Source organism: Bacillus rossius, chromosome 14, assembly GCF_032445375.1.
Source record: "Bacillus rossius redtenbacheri isolate Brsri chromosome 14, Brsri_v3, whole genome shotgun sequence".
NCBI lineage: Eukaryota > Metazoa > Arthropoda > Insecta > Phasmatodea > Bacillidae > Bacillus > Bacillus rossius.
The window spans coordinates 14,058,522-14,079,146 of record NC_086341.1 but is presented as its reverse complement, the minus strand read 5'-3'; the positions used below and the strand labels follow the sequence as shown (position 1 = coordinate 14,079,146).

At 37.5% G+C, this 20,625-nt stretch overlaps 1 protein-coding gene across 5 annotated transcripts in view; it reads left to right on the top strand.

Annotated features, from left to right (window-relative positions):
• The first annotated feature begins 2,286 nt into the window (after positions 1–2,286).
• The window catches only part of LOC134538661 (CDK5 and ABL1 enzyme substrate 2), a 34,650-nt gene continuing 16,311 nt past the window's right edge, over positions 2,287–20,625 (top strand). For 4 of the 5 annotated variants that reach the window (XR_010076188.1, XR_010076190.1, XR_010076189.1 and 1 more), the window contains exons 1-4: positions 2,287–2,684; positions 9,207–9,612; positions 11,053–11,177; positions 17,265–17,300. Coding sequence is in view for 2 of the 5 variants with exons in the window: in XM_063380081.1 (XP_063236151.1) it covers positions 2,287–2,684; positions 9,207–9,612; positions 11,053–11,177; positions 17,265–17,300 (965 nt within the window). In the remaining 3 variants the exon portion in view is untranslated. The remainder of the gene's footprint in view (positions 2,685–9,206; positions 9,613–11,052; positions 11,178–17,264; positions 17,301–20,625) is intronic. The other variant, XM_063380082.1, reaches the window with a different exon arrangement.

Genomic DNA, 20,625 nt, shown 5'->3' with positions numbered 1-20,625 from the left:
CTAAGAAAACGCGTATCTCGAGCGGAGCGCACGTCCACTCGCTCTCGCGTCTGGTTCACCATTGCACTCCTCCGCCCGCTGGCAGGCAGAGGCCCGCGGGCCGCGGAGGAGGGGAGGGGAAATCGGCCGGCGTGAGAGAGGCCCGCCTCGCGGTGCACCAGGCTGCAGTTACATGGCTGACATAACACTTGAGCGAATTACAGAATTATTATAACGATATAAAAAATAGTCAGTTAATAAAATACAAACACAAATGGCTCAGTTAATAAATTACAGAATAAAGACGAAGTATTTACATAACATTCATATACACTAATCCAGACGTAAGTTACATATTTGCGGAGGCTCGTGGTTATTTAAATGTATTTATAAAACATAATAATTTACAACACTCCTGATGTCCGCTGACGTATCAGGGCGCACGCGGGTGCGTCCCTGCTCGCCGCACTTCCCCGTCGGTGCACTGGGGGAAAACATATCTCCCTTAGGTCCAGGTCAATGGACAGGTACGGCTTCTGCATCTGGGAGGGTACGATGACTGTCGTCAATGTTAACATGTAAACGGCAATATGTAATTGAATGTTCTTAACGTTGTTTGCAATCTAACCTGCTACAAGACATTAATGTTCCGAAATGTACATAGGCCCGGCTAGATGAGAACATGAGAGTCACAGTCACTTATTACAGCTTAAAACAATTATTACGTGGTTAGATTGCACGTCAGATGTTACACATTTAAATAAGATGAATAATAAATACGTAGATTAAAGAGTTAGAACTCGACACACGAGGCTGGCTAGGAGCCTATGACAATAATGATTAACTGGCTTCGAAGCCTGAAAACTGTGTAAGATTCATTTACACTGTTCGTATGTTCAGGACATGAAAATTATGTAGTAAATTGAAATCTCCCTGTTGGGAATAAAAGCATTAAGTTATGAGTCGCATGAAATGACGTACGACTGAGTGGGGTCGGGCGCAGAGCTGAAAAAAGGATTTAATAAACTTACACTATTGCGATAACTTGGAAGTGGCGCAAAATCTGCAGGCTCTGCGTTCGCGGAGCGACCAACCCCTGTGAGCTCCCGACGGCAACTGAGCGCGAGGGCGCCGCGCGACCTCGCGCCAAGACACGTGAAGCGCGGGAAAACAGCTCCGACCAGTTTTGGACTTAAATAACATATTTGACAATACATGATTATTGAACAATTGCACATACTTTCCCTTGAATTAATTATCATTTAATTGTTATTAATTTGGTTGTTTTTGTTTTAAAAGAATAATTTCTTATTTAATTTAGCGCATTGCCACACCCGGCCGGGCACTGCAATCGACTTGGTGTTCGTCGCGGTACACTTACACTCATTCGGCGGACATCACGCTCGGGTGTGTTCGATGCACTTAAGAGTAAGTGTTGTTGTGACATAATGGCATGTGCGAACCAGAGGGAGCACCGACGGTTGGCATCAAACGTCCCACCCCGAGCCGGCAAGTGTCTCAGACACCTCTGTTAACTAGCAAACAGCTCAGTTCTCAATATGCTAGTTGATGCCCTTGGCACAAAATCACCAGCATTTCGACATCCTGTGACTGGCAGTAGACGAAAGTAGATATGTTAGTCTTAAAATTTATGAATATTCAATTACTTTAAAGTGTAAATGTATCCTTTCGCTGCGCAGCCATGCAAGTGTTTTCAAACCGGACTCTACGAACATTAATATTTTGCACCGAGTCTCAGTAAGCATCATTGTATGCTCGAGGCACACAAATCAACTTTAACTAAGTACACTCCGTGATTCAAGTAGCATGATTTGGAGTTTTCAAGGTTTTTTGAACGAGCCACAGATCGTTTGGTTAAGCCTTTGTGTTTGTGTGTCTGTCAAAATCAATAAACCCAATTTGCTAGAACTTCTTTCTCTTATCGAGTAAATGTGCTACTACTGACAATCCACGTGATCCAGTTACACTCTCACCTCACCCACCAGCCCTCATGTTTGTGCACACCTGGCACATCAAATTCACAACAGGCACACATATCATCTGATTACATAAGATAATCTTTAGATATTAATTTTATTCAGTCAAAGTGTTTTTTAAAATTTTTTTAACTGAACCATAAAAATGACAAAATAATTTTTTTTACACTAGACATTTAATTAATTTTTTTGAGTAAACTAAATAAAAAAAGTCGGATTTCTTGCTTTTACTTAAATTTTACTTCTTTATCATGGCTGTATAAAAATTCTTCCCTCCAGCCTGGCTGTCTGTCTGTTTTCCATTCCAGTAATGGCAACGTCCCTCAAAAGGAATAATTCTAGACGTAGAATAGCCGCATTGACGTTTTTGTCTAACATCTCTCTTGATGGCACCCACAGAGACACAAAGCTTGGTCTTTTCTGTAAAAATAATTCAGTAAACAAGAGTATCTTCAATAATATTTTAGATCAAGAAGGAAATGAACGCTTGTGTACATGTATCCCCGGAGAAAATGAAGTGTTGCTCAGCGAACCGAATCAGAAGAAACATCTGCGTCAGTCGTCTGCAAGTGACCGTTCTCCAGAACGGGTTTTGATCAGCGCAAATTCTAATCCAAGCGAAACTGCAGTTGCACTGAAGCTCGTAGATCATGAACAGTCGTCACTGCTGAAAGCTATTGGCTCCTTCACAACTCCTTTTCGCGAAAGGTAACTACTGTTACATATTTTACTTTGCTCTGAAAGTTTACAAGTTTATTTGGATCCGGTTTTAAGTCGTTATCTTGTATCGAGCCCGATAATAACGGATGTCTCTCGGTGTCCAATTTGCCCGCCTGGTTTTGAAAAAAATAAAGGGGGGGGGGAAGGGGGGGGGGGGGGTCGATTCAATTAGTTGACCAGTAGTTTACCAGTAGTTTACAGTTTCAATTTTAAGCTAAATAAAAATTTCTTTGAATGTTTTGGTTAAGAATGGTTAGCTAAATTTAAAGTACTGTAAAAACGTGAAAGTTTGGTTGGATTAGGTCAGATAATATTATGTAATCATGCATTTAATACATTTTATTAATCTAGTTTACTTAACCCTAACATTATTCTTTTAAGAATCAAGTACTCGTGCAAAAATCTATTCTCGGAAACTTAAATTAATGAAATAAAACACCAATACTAACGAAAAACAAAGTATTATCAAATAACTCGTCTTCGTTACAACTTACAGCCAATCACAACATAAACATTTCAAACATCATGTGAATGTCTTGTTCCAAGTTTTCAATATGGTGGAAATCATATTGGTCCATGAACATGCTAATGCAAATAATTTTTTTTTCAGATGAAGAAATAATGTTTTACTGACTGATTATGAAGACAGGCTAGGAGTAAAAAAAAAAAAATGCAGATTTGGTTCTGACCCTACTATTGAAAGCTTTTCACTTGTCTTTCTTGCGAGTGACCATGCAGTTGGAAACCAATATTTGCTTGGGTCTCGTACTCAAACTTAATATGTTAGAGGAGTACAGTCACAATGGGTAATTATCAGACATTAGAACAAAAAGATAAAATCTGAAAACATACACTTCACACATCCCTAAATTTACCCATCCCTTAATTTACCCTAAAGGGATGGTCTCTTGATTACTACTAGTTTGTGAAAAATAATACGTATAGCTTACATTACTATACCAGCTTCGGAAAATATGTTTTTCAAGTACCTACTAGAGACATCCCTAAATTTACCCTGAAAATATGGTTTCTTAATTCCTACTGGTTTATGAAAAATAAAATTTTAAAGCTTACATTACAATACCTGTGTTTTCACAGTGCCGCTGCCAGTCATTGTTTACCTGCGATCGTGTATCTCTGTTTAACACAACTATAGCCAACAATGGAGAATTTAAAATCTGCTAATTCTTCCATATCGTATATTGAAAATTATCCCTGAATCCTGAAGGCTAGAACCTTTTGGCATGATCCTGTTGGCTAGATCCTGTGGTACATGATGCTTGCTGTTTTAATTCAGTACATCGAAGATCCTGTATATAAAAAAATATTGTCATATAAAAATGAATTATGATCCTAAGTCGAATAGAAAGGATTTTTTTTTCAACCTTTTTTCAACCTACATTCATAATTCTTTCTTATTTCACAATTTATTTTATATGCAGGATCTTCCGATGTAGGTACTGAACTTAAAACAGCAAGCATCATGTACCTACCACAGGATCTAGCCAACAGGATCATGCCATCAGGATCTTTTGACGTACTGAATTAAAACAGTAATCATCATGTACCACAGGATCAAGCCAACAGGATAATGACATCAGGATCAAGCCTTCAGGATCCAGGGATAAACTTGGATACATGAACCACCAGCCATAACAAACACAGAATATACTATTGCTCTAATCAAAGAATTCTCTGGAAAGACTGCAAAATTCATTGTCAGCTACTTCAGTGCACAGCACATATTTCTCACAGAAAATGAAAGATGTTATCAATTCAATTCAAATTTTAGGCTACCATTAGACTCATTTGTTACAATGTGACTCCAAATAGTACATACTTTAAATGCAGTGTAACAAAACAAACATTTTGTAATACAATTACCTACTTATTCTAATAAAACAACAAACATGAAATATAAGCAATAAAAATTTCTTACAACTGCAGTACAGTCGTTATTTAAACAAATTTAATTATTACAACAATACCTACATTGACTAAAATTCTCTAGAAAAATATTAAAAAAAACCCACACTGGTAAACATAAACAATGAACATCAGCAATTTCGTGAATACATAGGTATTGTAAGCTGTAAAATATTATTTTTTTACAAACCAGTAGGAATTAAGAAACCTTCCTTGCATAGTTAATTCAAGAACATTTGTAGTACTATATGGAAAACATATATTCTCATTTATCGTGGGTAAACAATGAATGGTGGCAGTGTAAAAGCACAGGTTTTGTAATATAAGATTTTAATTTTTTCACAAACTAGTAGGAATTATGAAACCATCCCTAGGGAGTAAATTTAGGGACGCGTATAGTGTGTGAATACAGTGTTTTCCGATTTTTTCTTTTCATTCTAAAAAGCCGCGAAGTTCGTCCGATAATTATCTCACAAAATGTTGGGCTATTAAGTAAAAAGGGCGAAAATGGTTCAAATAAAGGTTTACCTGTTATCAATCTTAGACTTGCCCATTTTTAAATGTCTTAAATGCATTAAAAAAGACATTGTTTTATCTGAGGCAGGGACTGGTTCATTGTAGTGTATTCTGTCTTTCCCTGTGGGACAAACCAGCTTGAAAAATGTATGACAGCTGAGGACGGAGGTAAGGGGTGAAAGAATATGGTTTGTGGGGTATCTCGGGCACTTATATGCTTGCAATTGGGCTTTAGCACCAGGCAAGTGGTTCTCCTCCCTTCTTTGCTCTCCTGTTTCCTGAAGCTTCTTTCTTATATAACTTCCCACCCCTGACAGCCAATATGTCCCCTCAAACCCTTTTCCACTCCCAACCTGTCCTCACCAGGAATGAGTCCTGTCCTCTTTCCGTTTGTCTCTACTCCCTTTGGAACTTCCACATTCTGAAATTATCTATTTCCAAGCTTCCCCCAACCCGTCTTCCCTTTGACCACTTCAAACAGCATTACCAGTCTTTCTACCTTCCTCTTCTCCTGCAGTGTCCCACCTTCGCTCCTTGATCAACACTGCTTTTCCCCTTCCTTTCTCCTCCACATACCCATCACCCATCTTGCTGCCCTGCATTGTACCTTTTCCAACTCTTGTTTCCATCATCATGTACTAGTCCCAAATTGTGCTTGCATACTCTATCATCAGCCTCACCAACATGGAGTACGCCTTTTCTTTTACTTTCCTTCCTGTTCCCTTTAAGGTCCTGCCCTCTTCACCCTTCCTTACGATCCACTTGAGCTTCTTTCCCCATCCCATTCTATGTTACTATGTAGGGTTATCTATGTCCCTTCCAACCATATACTTCCTTTAATACTTTTCTTCTCCTCATAAACCTAACCTATTTTGGCTTGTTTATATTTATCTCCATCCCATTTGCGCTCGACCGGTCCTCCGACTTCTCCAGATCCCCAATGGTTTTGTACATCACGCAGTTATCCGCAAACATCATCAATCTACTGCTCATTCCCAAGCAACAGAGAAGAACTCAAAGCACCATGAGCGGTGCCTCTCTCTAAGGCCCGTTCTACGATGGCTCGGAAAATGATACGGACCACATAAACAGAGACTGATCTCCCGGAACATTTTACTAACGCGTCTGCTCCTTCCACAGTGAAATGTGACAAATGGCAACCAATGAGATGGCATTATTCAAGGTTATGAAATATTAATTTAATTAAAAATTTATGTACATATATGATGCTTTGAGATCATAGCATGGGTAGAATTTAAATATACAAAAAAATAAAGAACAGAGCAAAAGATATTCTTGTAATTGAAAAAAATATTTACCTAATTTTGAACATAAACAATTATGGCTACCACTGCAGCCAAGTACTTGGCTTCTATTGGTCGCACGGAAGAGCTTGGCATTGCTGAGCTAATCTGTACAGGTCTGTCTCCGTCTTCATGCTATTTTGAAAACTCTGATCCGAGAGATCCGTCTCTGTTTACGTGATCTGTCCCATTCCAGTGTCAATATAGAATGGGCCTAAAGGAATACAGGTTAAAATTCCTGTGGGGTAGAGCCCTGATTTCTATCAAGCTAAAACAGCTAGCCGTTGCATTTCGCAAGTTTAGTTTTTTTCTCTGTCCATTCATTCATTCATTCATCCAGTCAGTGCTCCATTTTCATCTCATCACCTCTCATTACCTCTAACGAACTCAATGTTAACGAAACATTAAAACCTAATTTAATGCTCTCTCTGTCCAATTTTAGCCAAATGACTAAAAGTTGAAATGGTAAATATGTACAGTCGCGGTAGATGCTAAAAATCTGAAAATACTTTTATTCTGTGCCCTTTCACTTCCTCTTTTCAAATCAACCGGCGGAGGTAAGAAATTCCAAATACTTTAGGAGATATCGAATTTTTAAATTTCATCATATGTAGAGTCGCGGTAGATGCCAAAAAAAATGCTAAAAATCTGAAAATACTTTTATTCTGTGCTCTTTCACTTCCTCTTTTCAAATCAACTAGCGGAGGTAAGAAATTCCAAATACTTTAGGAGATATCGAATTTTTTAATTTTTCATCACAATACCTGCGTAGTATGCGGCGATGACCATTGTTTCTTGTCATAGATAATAAGGTTTCTTGTTTACGAGTATCATTTTTCTTATTGGACAATTTTGTCACGTGACTGTTCCGTGATTGGCCAGTATTCAAATGAACCAATAGGTGATTATTTATTCCGTGATTGGTCAGTATTCAAATGAACCAATACTTGATTATTTATTCATTTATTGTTCAATACGATGTTTAATTAATCGGTCAACTTCTGCCGTGAACGACTACATCATTTCCTTATAGTGGCAAAGGAAATGTACCCGCCTCCAACTTAGGTGTGTTTTTAACGTTTCTAATTTTAAAGTATTATTTTTTTATTTGGATATTGTTGCGCAAGTAATAAGTAAAAAAAAATTACGTTAGTTGTTAATGTTCATCATTTGTCCGGGTTTTGTTAGGTCAGGTCAGTTACATTATAAATAATTTAAAACTAAAGAACCATTAAATTAAATTCACATTATTTTTAATGTCCGCTTAGTTTGAAAGTATTTATAATGTAACTGACCTGACCTAATCGACCATTTTATTTATTACGCATTCACTAACACACGTCAAAATAAAAAATGGCGACTTTCGAAGGGTTAAACGGGCGTTGTATTGCTAAATTAAAAAATTCGATATCTCATAAAGTATTTGGAATTTCTTATCTCCGCCGGTTGATTTGAAAAGAGGAAGTGAAATAGCATAGAATAAAAGTATTTTCGGATTGTTAGCATTTTTTTCCGCATGAATACGCAGGTATTGTGATGAAAATTAAAAAATTCGATATCTCCGAAAGTATTTGGAATTTCTTATCTCCGCCGGTTGATTTGAAAAGAGGAAGTGAAAGAGCACAGAATAAAAGTGTTTTCGGATTTTTAGCATTTTTTTTGGCATCTACCGCGACTGTACATATTTACCGTTGAAATTACAGGAAAAATTTTAAAAATTAGATATGGCGGGGACTATAAGTAACAGTTTTCCAGACAAAATTTTCCAGTGATTTACTGATTATTTCAGAAAATTATTCAAAGCATTATACTTTCACAGAAAAACACAAATAAATTTGATCAACCATTTTATACAAACAACCAAGCAACAAAAATAAGTTACCAAATACAAGGTGGGGAAGAACAATGAAATGTACTCTACATACAGGCACACTTAACATTTGTATACCTACGTGCTTACCAAACACCAATATGTAGGCATTGAAGTTAAATTGACTCTGTTGGCTTAATTATACGTCTTTTGATGCAAAAAATATGCTACATTTAACACTGAGACTCGTCATCGGCCAAAACGTTGAAAACTAAGCCACTGCTTGCTACTTTATAGCTGCGAAATGTAGAAACTTAACGGGCTTGCCAAAATATGTTGTTGCTATGTCTCCGTGTAAGCCAAAGAAGTCTCTCCCAGAATTCTAGCATTCTTCAAAATAATTTTAAAAATTTAAAACAACATTCAGTATCTTTGCATCACAGACTATTGCAGCAATGCTAGGAGGAACAGGTTGGCAAAGAGCAATGAAAAAAGTTTCACTTTAAGCTCATGAAAACAGAATTCATACAGTGTTACACAGAGTCAATGATGAGCATATTTATGTGAATATTTGTTTGTGTTGGAAGAAGGAAAAATGTGTCTAGCGGGGACCCATCTCGCCAGGGGCGCAACAACAGGGGGGGGGGGGGGAAGGGTATTTTGCCCCCCCCCCCTCTGAAACCTTGAAGTGGGGGCATATGGGGGGCAAAGAAAGTGCTGTGTAATCAATTTTTAGATAATAAAATTGCTTAAATGGCTCCATTTTCCACCTTGAAATACAAAATTTTCCCGGGGGGGAGGACCCCCGGACCCCCCGGCTTCAATAGGGGGGATAGATGTTTCTTTATAAAAAGGTATATTGCCCCCCCCCCCCCCCCCTCCTTTGGAAATTCAGTTGTTGCGCCCCTGCATCTCGCTGAAGAGTGCGTGCCTCTGTCTGCCGGACCGTTTCAGGACCAGCACCACAGGGAGCGACTATGGTCCCGAGGGGAAGCACGGCCAGCGAAGACGTCCGCCCCCGGCCGACGACCGCACCGGCCACAGCAGCAGCGAGAGCCTGGCGTCGACCGTCGCCCGGGGCAGGCCCTCGGGGGGCCTGCTCGCCGAGGGGCCGGCCCCCGCGGCCAAGGAGGTCCGCTTCCTGCGGCCGTCGCGGGGCCAGCGGTTCCGCGACGAGCGGCTGGTGGTGGCGACCGCCCGCCGGGTGCCCCTGGTGGTGTTCTCCACGCTGCCCTACAACAAGGGCGGGCCGCGCCCGGGGAGGCGGCGGCACGCCTCGGGCCCCCGCCCCCTCTCGGCCATCACGGACGCCGTCGACCCCTTCGACCTGCTGGGGCTGGAGCGGGGCCAGGAGGGCCAGGTACGGGGGCCGCCTGCCCGGCGCATTAGTGGGGCCCGCTTCGTCAGGGATGTATCTGTGTTAGTGAGGCGCAGGGCCGGCGCGACCATACAGGCGAGCTAGGCGACCGCCTGGGGCGCCAAGTAGCTGGGGGTTGGCGCAGCACGACACATAACAGCTGATACAATATGTTTAACGATTATTGTATTGAAACTAGATGAAAATGGATTTTTGCAACTGTTTGGAATGTTTATATCGATATAAGTAATTATTTAAAGTCCACGGTGACCTGTTTATGATTTGTAATAAGTAAAAAAGTAAAAAAAAAAAAAAAACACAAGCCAGCTTACATTTGATTGTTGACAAAATCTTAGGCTTACGTGATGCATTTTGAGGCAAGGAAAAAATATTTTTGGTGTGTGCGGGGGGGGGGGGGGGACATTAAGGTGTTTCGCCTAGGGTGCCAATTTACCTTGCACCGGCCCTGGTGAGGCGAGATGATAGGTACGACAATCTCTGGTGCTTCTAGCGCGGTGTCTCCTCTAAGCGCAAGGCTATGTATGGGCTTCTCGTCGTGCATAGGACAACCATGAGATTTCAGCAGTAACCGAAACAATCATTCGGTGTAATGCAAGTCCCTCGAGTGCTTTTAAGAGTCTTTACCGGATATTCTTATAAAAAGTTATTCTGAAAACACAAGTTTCAAGCCATTTTCGGTCTTCTAAAAAAAAAAGTTTCTGAATGAAATACAGAAATAGAACTACTCATCTGCCCTCGGTGGTCTTTTAAATGATCTTCGTAAACAGACTCTACATGGATATCTTTAGAAGTTTTCAAATCGCGTGGTTTCTTCTGAAGCTTTGAGCACAGTGTGTGTTCCCAGGTGGGTGGGGCCTTTAATGTAGTATCAGGTACTTTCCAAGAATCTTAATAAATGGCATCATAATCCAACTTCATGATAACCATTTTATATTAACTAGGTAGCATTCCCACGCATGTGTCATTCAATTTCATAATGGAAACGGTTGCTCGATAGAATAGCGGTGTGTGCTAACGTGACTGAGAAAGAAACCCAGAGATTTTTGTGCAGCTGTTATTGGGGTTCTGATAAATGTTAAATGTAGTGGGATAAAAATAGTTTTGGATTGAAGATATCATTTCTGTAGTCTTATTTTAAAATTATTTTTTTGAGACTTATCCTCATTCATATATGGGTTGCCTACTTTCAAGGCCATCTCACATAATCATGACTTGAGTGAAAGGAAAGGATTTTCTCCATTTGATAAACCTGCAAAAAAAATTTTTTTTTGTTTTTTCTTTATCTGAGATTCCAAACAAGTTATGAATCCTTTTATCATTTCAACCTGCTGAATCTACACGTGCATTTTGTTGCATACTAAAACTTCACCCTCATCGCACCTGAAGAAGCATTGCTTAAATGAGCGTGTGTCTGCGTTGCAGGAGATATCGTACGGGAAGTTGCTGGTCCCCTCCCGACATTTCTTCAGGGAACGGAAGTACTACGCAGCCGACAACGAGTCTTTGGACACCAGCCACAGCTCGTTGAAACACCACGTGGTGGCCAGGTACAATCGCGCTTCTCTCCGACCATGAGCGAAGCGAGACCCAGCGGCAGGGCGTCGGACTGTCACCTTGCGGGACCTGTTTTCCAATCCCGGTCGAGCTGATGCGATGTCGGTTTTCCATGGCCTCCCGTAAATTTACCCATAGAAAATTATGGTATAGTTCTAGGCTTCAGAAAATACTTTTTTTTAAAAAAATCAAATTGAATATTGAATTTCCTATAAAATTATTAAGAATATTGAATATTATTGTAATCAAATCTGAACATACAGTGAATTTATTATTTCCCAATCTTCACTGGAGTCCAAGAAAAAAGGAAAACGAAATATACACTCAGCAGCAAAAAAATAAATCAAAGACACTGATTTTCCCCAATAATTCTAGTAAATACAATTTACGTATTTTTTTTTTAAATTTGGGGAAGATAATTTGTTACTTTATTCATCATTTAAACAAAATCTACCATAAACAAATAATTTTTTATTAAATATACTGTACAAACAAATTGTTGTGGATAAAAATAAGACAATAACACTTTTTTAAAATGAATATTTTTCATTTTTGTCAGTTTTTCTGAATAATCTGTTTTCTTTTTCTTTACAATGCATGCCCCTCCAGGAGTTGTAGCCCCACCACAGGGCACCTCGCTCCAAATCCATGCTCCCTCAGTCTCCACCGTACGGTGTCTGAACTGATGTGGGTATCCCACGCCTGTCCCGAACCTCAGGAGCAGTTAAATGGCGATCTCTGATCTCTCAACACTGATAGCATGATAAATCGATCGTCGGAGTGATTTTTGACCCTCGGTCAGCCACTGACGGCTTTCCGCTGGCAGCTGCCTGTATCGTGGAAACGTTGGTGTGCGTTACGAATTGCTACTTCAAGCATTGCTCCAGCCTGATCTTGCCAAGGCATCAACTCGCGCTACGTCTTCATTCGAAAGAACCATCATTACCCTTGACCAGAATAGGAAAAAAAGTTTATCAATGACGCAAAACACTTGGTTAGCAAATTAATGATCTTAAAAGCTACAAAAACCTACTTGCAGTTGAGAAGAGTTGGTCCGGTGAAGGAGCCTCAAGACAAATGAGCGATACCCTAATCCTTATATTTTGCCTGAAGGGATTATTTCAATGGGCATACCTACTCTGTATTAACCCAATTACCCACAAAATACACACATTACTCATAATCAGCCTTTAAAATCAGAAATTTCAAGTGTCTTTTTTTGCTGCAAAGAGTATATTGAACTGTAGTAGAGAGATAAAAATGCATTTTCTTAAACCAACAAAATGTTAAGAATGAAAATTGTTATGTTGATCCAATTGATTATTATATACGTACATAAAAATAAAGTATATTATTATACATTTTAAAACTTAATTACATATTATTTGTGACATATAAAAAACACTGCATAATGTTGGAGAAAACAAATCTAAATTACTCAATAAATCATCTTGGCTTCATTATGTTACATTTATAATTCACTTAAATTTTTTTGTGAGTGAGTCTAACTTGGTGTAACTATGTGTAATAAATAATTGGAAAAAAAAATTGATAAAATGTCTAATTGAATATCAAAATATTAGCTAGAATTAAATATCATATTATTCATGAATATCAAAAATTTTTGTATACTCCCAGACCCATAGATGGTTTCTTATTATAAGCCTTGCAACTTTACTTTTCTTAATTTTCCTGCATTGTGTTTGTTGTGTGTCTAATGGCTTCTCTGCCAGTGAAACGTAAATGCCAAATCTATATAAATAAAAATGAAAATGTTAGTTGTTTAAAAATCTTAAATCTCCGAAAGTTCTTCACAGATTGCTTTGAAATTTTGACACAAATATACACATCTTTTTATATACCTATCTCACACCTGTGACAGGTAAAAAGGTAGATAAAAATAAATATCCGTAAAAAAAAAAATATGTATAAATGAATGTTTGTGTGTTTGTCTTCTGTTTTGTAAAGATAAAGATAGATAGGAAGCTAGAGATATAGATAGAGGTAGACGTACAGATATATGGAGAGATTGAGGAGGGATATGTACAGATATTGTCGTTGCTGGGAATATAGTATGTATTTGTTGCAGATAATAAATTATTCTTAAATAATGGGCGCCACCATGTGTTTGGGGCACGCGGACCTGGCTAACGACTCCCCACCCTGGTTCATGACATGGCCCGTGTGGGTGCTAGGCCCAATTCCCCTACATATTTTTTGCAATCTATCTTGCTAGTTTGCTCTCAGTAGCAAGTGCGTTTCCACCTTACCGCTAGATGGTCGTCGGTGGGCTCTCTAGGCGTCCCGCACGTCTTGAGACTTGTGGTCACTCTATAGATCACTCACAATTGCAGTGAGGATGGTTTTTATTCACACAGCTTGCTGCACGTGGAACTCAAGTAGACCTCTCAACAAACTAAAACAAATCACTGAAAGTGCCAACAGCAATGAAGTTGGTTTACGACCGACCAGGGCACCCCTGTGACCTGGCCTAGGAGTCACTCTCGTCGGTAGATTTTCAATGTCCGGCTACGGACTTAAGTTATTACGTAATTAAATCAGTCGACCGCCCGGAGCAGGTGTTGAGGATGTACGAAAAAGGTTTAGAAAGTGAATTACGATGACGGATGTTAACGAATCAGTAGCAAGTCCTCGAGTTGCGGCGGCACATCCTACTCCCAGCGGCGAACGGAAACGACTGCCAGTGGTCAGGGTGTCGTGGTGACCATGAGCCGCAGCATCACCGTTAAGATGGCGGTTACTTGTCGTAAAAGAACACAGACAGCCCGCGGCGTTGCTTTCCGTAGGTGGCGCATGGTGCTGTTCTGCCCTTGCAGGCTACTCGGAAACATGATTGCACTTGCGGAACTGGACAATTGTACAAGAAATGAGCACTTTGTTGCATCATGTAAAAATAGAGGTAAGCAGCACGGGCTCTAGGCGCATCTCTTGCGAGACGTCCAACCACACGCACAAATAAACTGATTCCGGGTGGCAGGAGGTTTGAAGTGGTGAGTGCTGGTGGGTGGAGAGGTGTTAGGGAGGGCATAGCCCTGGACGACATCAATACATTGAGAGATGTAGAGAGAGATAGATAGGGAGGTAGATTGAGATATGGATAGAAACATAAAGAGATAGAGAGATATAGTGAGATTTATATATACGCGTAAATAGAAACTATCTAATGCCCGGTATGCATTGCAATGCCTTTTGTAAATATTTTTTGTATTTTTTTTAAGTTTGTACACACACTCTAGGTATATATCTCTTTATATTAAACTCACCATATCTCTCAATCTTCTTATTTCTATGTATCTCTGTATCTCACAATATATCTATATCTGTCTATCTCTATGTATGTTTACATCTCTTTGTATCTATACATCTGTCTGTCCCGATAAATACGTATAGCTGTATAATTCTCTATATCTCTAACCCTTGATTTTTATCTCTCTCTATATATATATATACATATACATATGTATACATATATACATATCTATATACACACATACATACACACACACACATCTAGCCCTATACCTCTCTTTATATATCTATATCTTTCTCCATCACTCTGCTTTTTCTCTATCACTCTCTCTATCTTAATCTGTCACTCTCTGATTCTCTTTCTTTCACTTTCTCTACATCTATCTGTCTCTCTCTCTCCTCTATCTCTATCTCTCGACTCGCACAGCACCATTATTATTTGTACCATAGAAAAGAGGAACTGACATAAAGTACTTACTGGTAATTATCCAATACTACTCACACGCCACCTTAATTATTGCTTTAAGGCTTGGTATTATCGAAATCTCATTTCAACTGTTATCTTCGTGTTTTAAACATGGAGGTAAGTAAGGGAGTTGGTGTATACAATCTTTGCCATTTTAATACTTGACGTCAAAATGAGAACGGCCTTTAACCCCTTTTTTCCTTCTGCATAGCAAAACAATGTTTGGTTATAAAGAAGTTTCACCGTAATTTCATGCAAATGTGTTGAAATTATGTTTCTTTAGCAATATTCACTACATGATGGCATATTTACAATTCTTCGTAGTGAGTGCTTCTCAAGCTATTAAACATATGTATTTATAGGATATTAGCCTTTATACAGTTACGATTTGTTTTGCTACCCAATTGCTAACCAGTTGACTTCAACTTCAGAACAGACGACCACTCCATAGACTAATTAATACCTTCATGGTTTCAAAGGTCAAGTGTGCAAAATTTCATAGAGATTGGATGAACGATGAGTTACCAATGCAATGAGAAAATTTTATAAAGAATAATTAAATTCTGTTTCAAGGATTGGTTTTATCAGAATCTCACCTAGACAGTACGGTAATTACCATTACAACGATTTACCATCCAATATGGTCAAATGTTTCGTTCCTGCCAGTAATAAGATATGTGTTATTTTTATTTTTTTTCCATTGTAATATGTGGCCCATAAACTTCTTTTCCCATATATAACAATGTTTATTAAAGTTGAAAACCATTATTTGTTAGGCTATTACCGGTTACTTATTTAATTAACAGAAATACAAAGTTGTTGATGTGTATAGTTTCTTTCAAAGATGTTTTCCATCTTATAGTCTTTATCTGCAGTGCGTTCATATGTGGTTAAGTTGATTACTGTATAGAGTGCGGTTGCATAGTCCAATATTGATATTGATAGCTCGCCGATTGCATGCAACGCTCACACTCTGTCTCATGTCAAGTGAACTACTTTTAATAGCTCGCATTCTTTCGTGGTTAGTCTGTACTACGATGATGTAATGGCGAAATTTCACCAAGAGTAATTCAATTATGCTTTAGATTTGGTTTTATCGAAATCTTACCTAGAAAGTGACCTTCCCCTTGTTTCGAAGGTCAAGTTTGCAAAGTTTAAACTCAATCGGATGAATGATACGCGAGCGCATAGAAGACAAACACATAAAATTCATTTTTATACATAAGAAGATATAATGAGATTTATAGAGGAACATTTATTGAGAGATAGATAGAGATGCTTTGTATGTGTGTACTGTACCTACTTAAAATTATAGAAAAATAAAAAAAGGAGGCATAGCAACGCATGCAGGGTGTTAGCTAGGAAATAATAAAACAAGTCAACCTAATTACTTTACTTTGCACTTGAAGAACAAACATGGTTAATTTTATAAAAAAAACAGAATGGAGATTGGTGGATGTTTCATGAACACCTACGTAGAACTGATTTTGCTTGCATCAATAACAAAAATAAATATTAGGTAAATGTTGAAGCATCTGCTCTTATTACAGAAGATCTTATTTTCCTCTTCGGTCAGAAACACAGCATTCTATAGTTAGTACCCGCCTTTGTTTCTGTAATGGCTTTATAGTATGTTGTGTCTATTTCTTACCACACTGCTGACTATTGTGATGTTAAGTTACTGGATAAGTAGGCAAAAAATGTTTTAAAACTCGGGGGAATACAACTAAGTTGTTCTTCTGGTAGGTGTAACTAAAATATAATAATCAGTGACCTTTAACATTTATCATTAGCTGATATGTACATAGTATGTTGCGCGTATAGTCTTAATATTAAAAATATTTTATCTGGCCTAATAAGAACTGTGTATATGATTTCTAGTGTTTAAAGTACACTGTTAATCAAATCATCCCACAATGTTGTTCTTTTGTAATTGGGGTAAATTTTTCAAACAGGCTGTGTAGGTTTGCTAATAGAATGATGGTAATTAAAAAATTATGTTTAGTTTTAGGCTAAGTGATATGTTACACATACACAGATAATGGAATTAAAAATAGCGCTTTTGAAATTTTTTGAAATGAATATGGCAAAACTTGTGTATGAAAAGTGTGGCAGTCCAAAGCAATTTGTTTTTCCTTTCAAAAATAGGATGGAAGGATCTAATTGTTTTGTGGTAAAAAATTGAAATTTACTTGTGCATTATTCTTTTTCTTAAAAATATTTGTTTTTGCTTATTAAGAGTTTTTGAATTATGTGTATTTTTTGGATATAAATGTTTCAGTTGTACAAATTGTTTGTTTGATAATTTGATATTTAAATGTTTTTTTTTGTAATTCTATTACAGGACAAAATTCTTAACGAGGCATATGGACATGAAATGGTAAATTTGCTCAGCATTTTCTTGCATCCTTGTAGAAGTAATGATGTTATTTTGGGATGAACAGTAACGAGTGCTTACTGTTTGGAGTATTCGCAGATATTAGCTAGTCGTGTTTCCTCTCTTTGTAGTTCTGTAGCCTCTTTTCGGCTTTGATCACTATTTTTTTTGATGCACTTTGAGGTGAGCGTGTATTTCTGCTTTGTAGCTGGTGCTGTCAGAGTTCCATCCAGGTACATTGGGCATGTTTATCTTTGGAAGAACCCCGCCTACTTGGCTCGTAAACGCTGCTGCAGATTTTAAGCATATTTTTTTTTTAATTGGTAGTTCCTGCTACGTATATCATTTCCCGATTACTTTTATTTCATGAAACCCTGTTCGATGTACTACAAGAACACCACGTTACCCGCTTGTAATATGATGGCATTTGATGTCCGCATGGAGTCACATTTTCAGTCTGCATGAATGAAAGAAGGTGCCATGGACTCAAACCTTGCAGAAACACAATTTTGTTTTTTGTCGTACTGCAATTTTGGTAAGTTCTCTCGTATCATCCAAAACAACCCCCAAGTAGGCGGGCACCTCACATCTTCTATGTTCTGTCATCTCGTGTTCAGTAATTTTTGTGGTGTTGGTTTTTAAGGTGGTGGTGCTTCGTATTTTGTCATGTTTCCGAGGCATGTGTGTCACCGAGATTATAATTGTTTCCTGTTGAATGAATCTTGTAACTGCTTTTTATTACAGCTCCTACAGCAATGCGTGTGGGACACATTAGTGTCTTGAGCCTATTATAGCTAGCCAAGAGACTGTCATTAACTAGGTTCATTAAAATGTGTGTCTGAAATTTTGCACAAATCAATGTTAAGTACAGTAAAAGCTCTTAACTGGGCATTTTCAAGAACACAGCCGTGCCGGATTAGCAATTTTGCCAGATTATCAAACTTTAATATAATTTATAACGTGAATACCAAAGAAAAATAATATGTACAATGATATTTAAAACAAGTTGTAATAGCTCAGTTCCCCCCCCCCCCCCCCCTCCTTTTCTAGACAGGGAATATCTGGAAATCGGTGAAAATTCATGGAATTGTAGAGGTGTCTTCAAAATCTGGAAAACACATGGAAAATTTTAATTTCTTGGAATAAAACAATCAGTAATTTTTCGTACTATACAGTATGTATCTTAATTTCTTAAATCAGTTTGTTTTTAAACTGTAAATTTGTATCAGATTTTCAATTACGTGAACTGAACGTAACAGATACAGTGACTCAAGCAACCGTGTATTAATTTGAAGCAGAATCAAGTATCAGTATAACCTCTAGCTTGATCACAATTTACAATTGATAAAGGTATAATTTGAAAGTTTGATAAAACAAATTTATTTATTTATTGTATTTTTCAGACTGGCAGTGTTAATTACGCAGTGTTAAAGGAAATGATAACAGTGCAAACTGTATATTGTGCAAGAAAACATTTTATTGTCAATTTTGCATGGTATGTATGTTTAATAAATGTGTTTTGATAGGAATATGTATTGTAGCATAAAAATTTTATATTCTTTGAATGAATGGTTCTTTACAGTACGGAAGATTGATTCAAGATGTTATTTTGGATATATGCCATTTCTGGTTATACTGCATGTCATAAGAAACCTCAATAATGGATAAAAAAGAAAGATGATAATTACAATAAAAAGAACATACACCCACGTAAAACAGCTAAAATCAGCCGATTTAAAAAAAAAAGACATAAGCAGCAGAGAAAATTTTGTGAAAGGAGAAAATCAAAAAATTATTACAGTACACACTGGCACCGTGGGCTAACAACGAGGAGACAGTAGCAACAGTGGCAGTAAATAAAAACAAAAAAACGACCTTGGTGAACACAGCGACAAACTGAATATCCCAAGAACGATACTAAACAGTTAATAACATAAATAACAACACAGAGACATGCATGCGAACCCAGAAATGTGACGAAACAGATATTCTGGACACCATGACAATGACAGCACAGACAAACACAGTGTGTGCTTCCTGAGACAACAGTTGCGACGTTTTTTTGGTTTAACTGAGAATTGTTTCCGTCCTCAGGCATATGTTCATCTTTTTTTGTAATTTTCATCTTTCTTTTTTGTCTGTTTTTGAGGTGCCCTATAACATACTGTGTAACCAGCAATGGCGTATGTCCAAAATAACATATTGAATAAAAATGTTGGATAGGGACAGGGAAAACAGGTTAAAGTCAGGGAAATGTGCTGGAGTAAGAGCGTGGGAACCCTGGGGCTGGCTTTTGGCTGTCCATTACAGGCACACCATTGTAATATTATGCAAACGTGATGTGTAACCCGCTAGAAAGTAGAAATCCACCGGAAAAGTCCTGTTACTAGATGCTATTAGAGACAAGATTATATGATAAGTTACGATAAAACCAAAATAACACTAAAAGTCATGTAAAGGCACCATTAATCACCGAAATGCAAGTTAATACACCATAATGCAATGAAATTCAACTAAAATTATGAAATTAATCTGCATTTTAGCAAAACGTAACTCAAATCACAAAAATTTAAATTTCAATACATTGAATTCAACGAACTTAATTTTTTCAATATAAAGTTTGTAGCCAAAAGTATCTAAATAGGTTGAAAAAATATATATTAGGTACTTTGTTTGATCTTGCATCTCTTATCAGTAACTCATTTTTACATTTCTGACGTCTGCTCTAAATATTTTCATACACACAATCACAATTTTATTTATTTTTATTTTTGATTCAAATTTCTCTGCTCAAGACATAGATATTACAAATTATTTTATTGTAAAAGGGCACCACCATTTCTTTAGTCAGAATGGCACTTTTTTGATGAATTTAATATAAAGAAATAATATTATATTACTTTTTGGAAAAAACAATATATTTATTAATGAAATGAATTTATAAACATAGAAACAATAGCACCGAAATCTTATGTTTTAAAAATGAAATTGCCTTAAAAATAAAACAGACTTGGCCCATTGATAGAATTAGTGTGTGTAGAACCGAATAATGCCGGAGTTAAGATGCTCCAACTGTATTTATTTGGGGGGAAAAAGATTGATTTGTTTTATTTTATTCTCTGTTAAAGAGTTTTAATATTTTAAGGAAAAAATTACTTTAATTATATCAACATTTTGCTTTTTTTTATTACGGTTATGTTGTTTCATTTTGTGTGTGCTGGCAAGGAATATGAAGCTCTTTTGTTGCTTCTATTGAATTCATTGCTTGCTTGCAATGTCCTTGGGACTTGTGTAGTTGAGTGGTTGAGTGATCAGAGCACTCATCTTT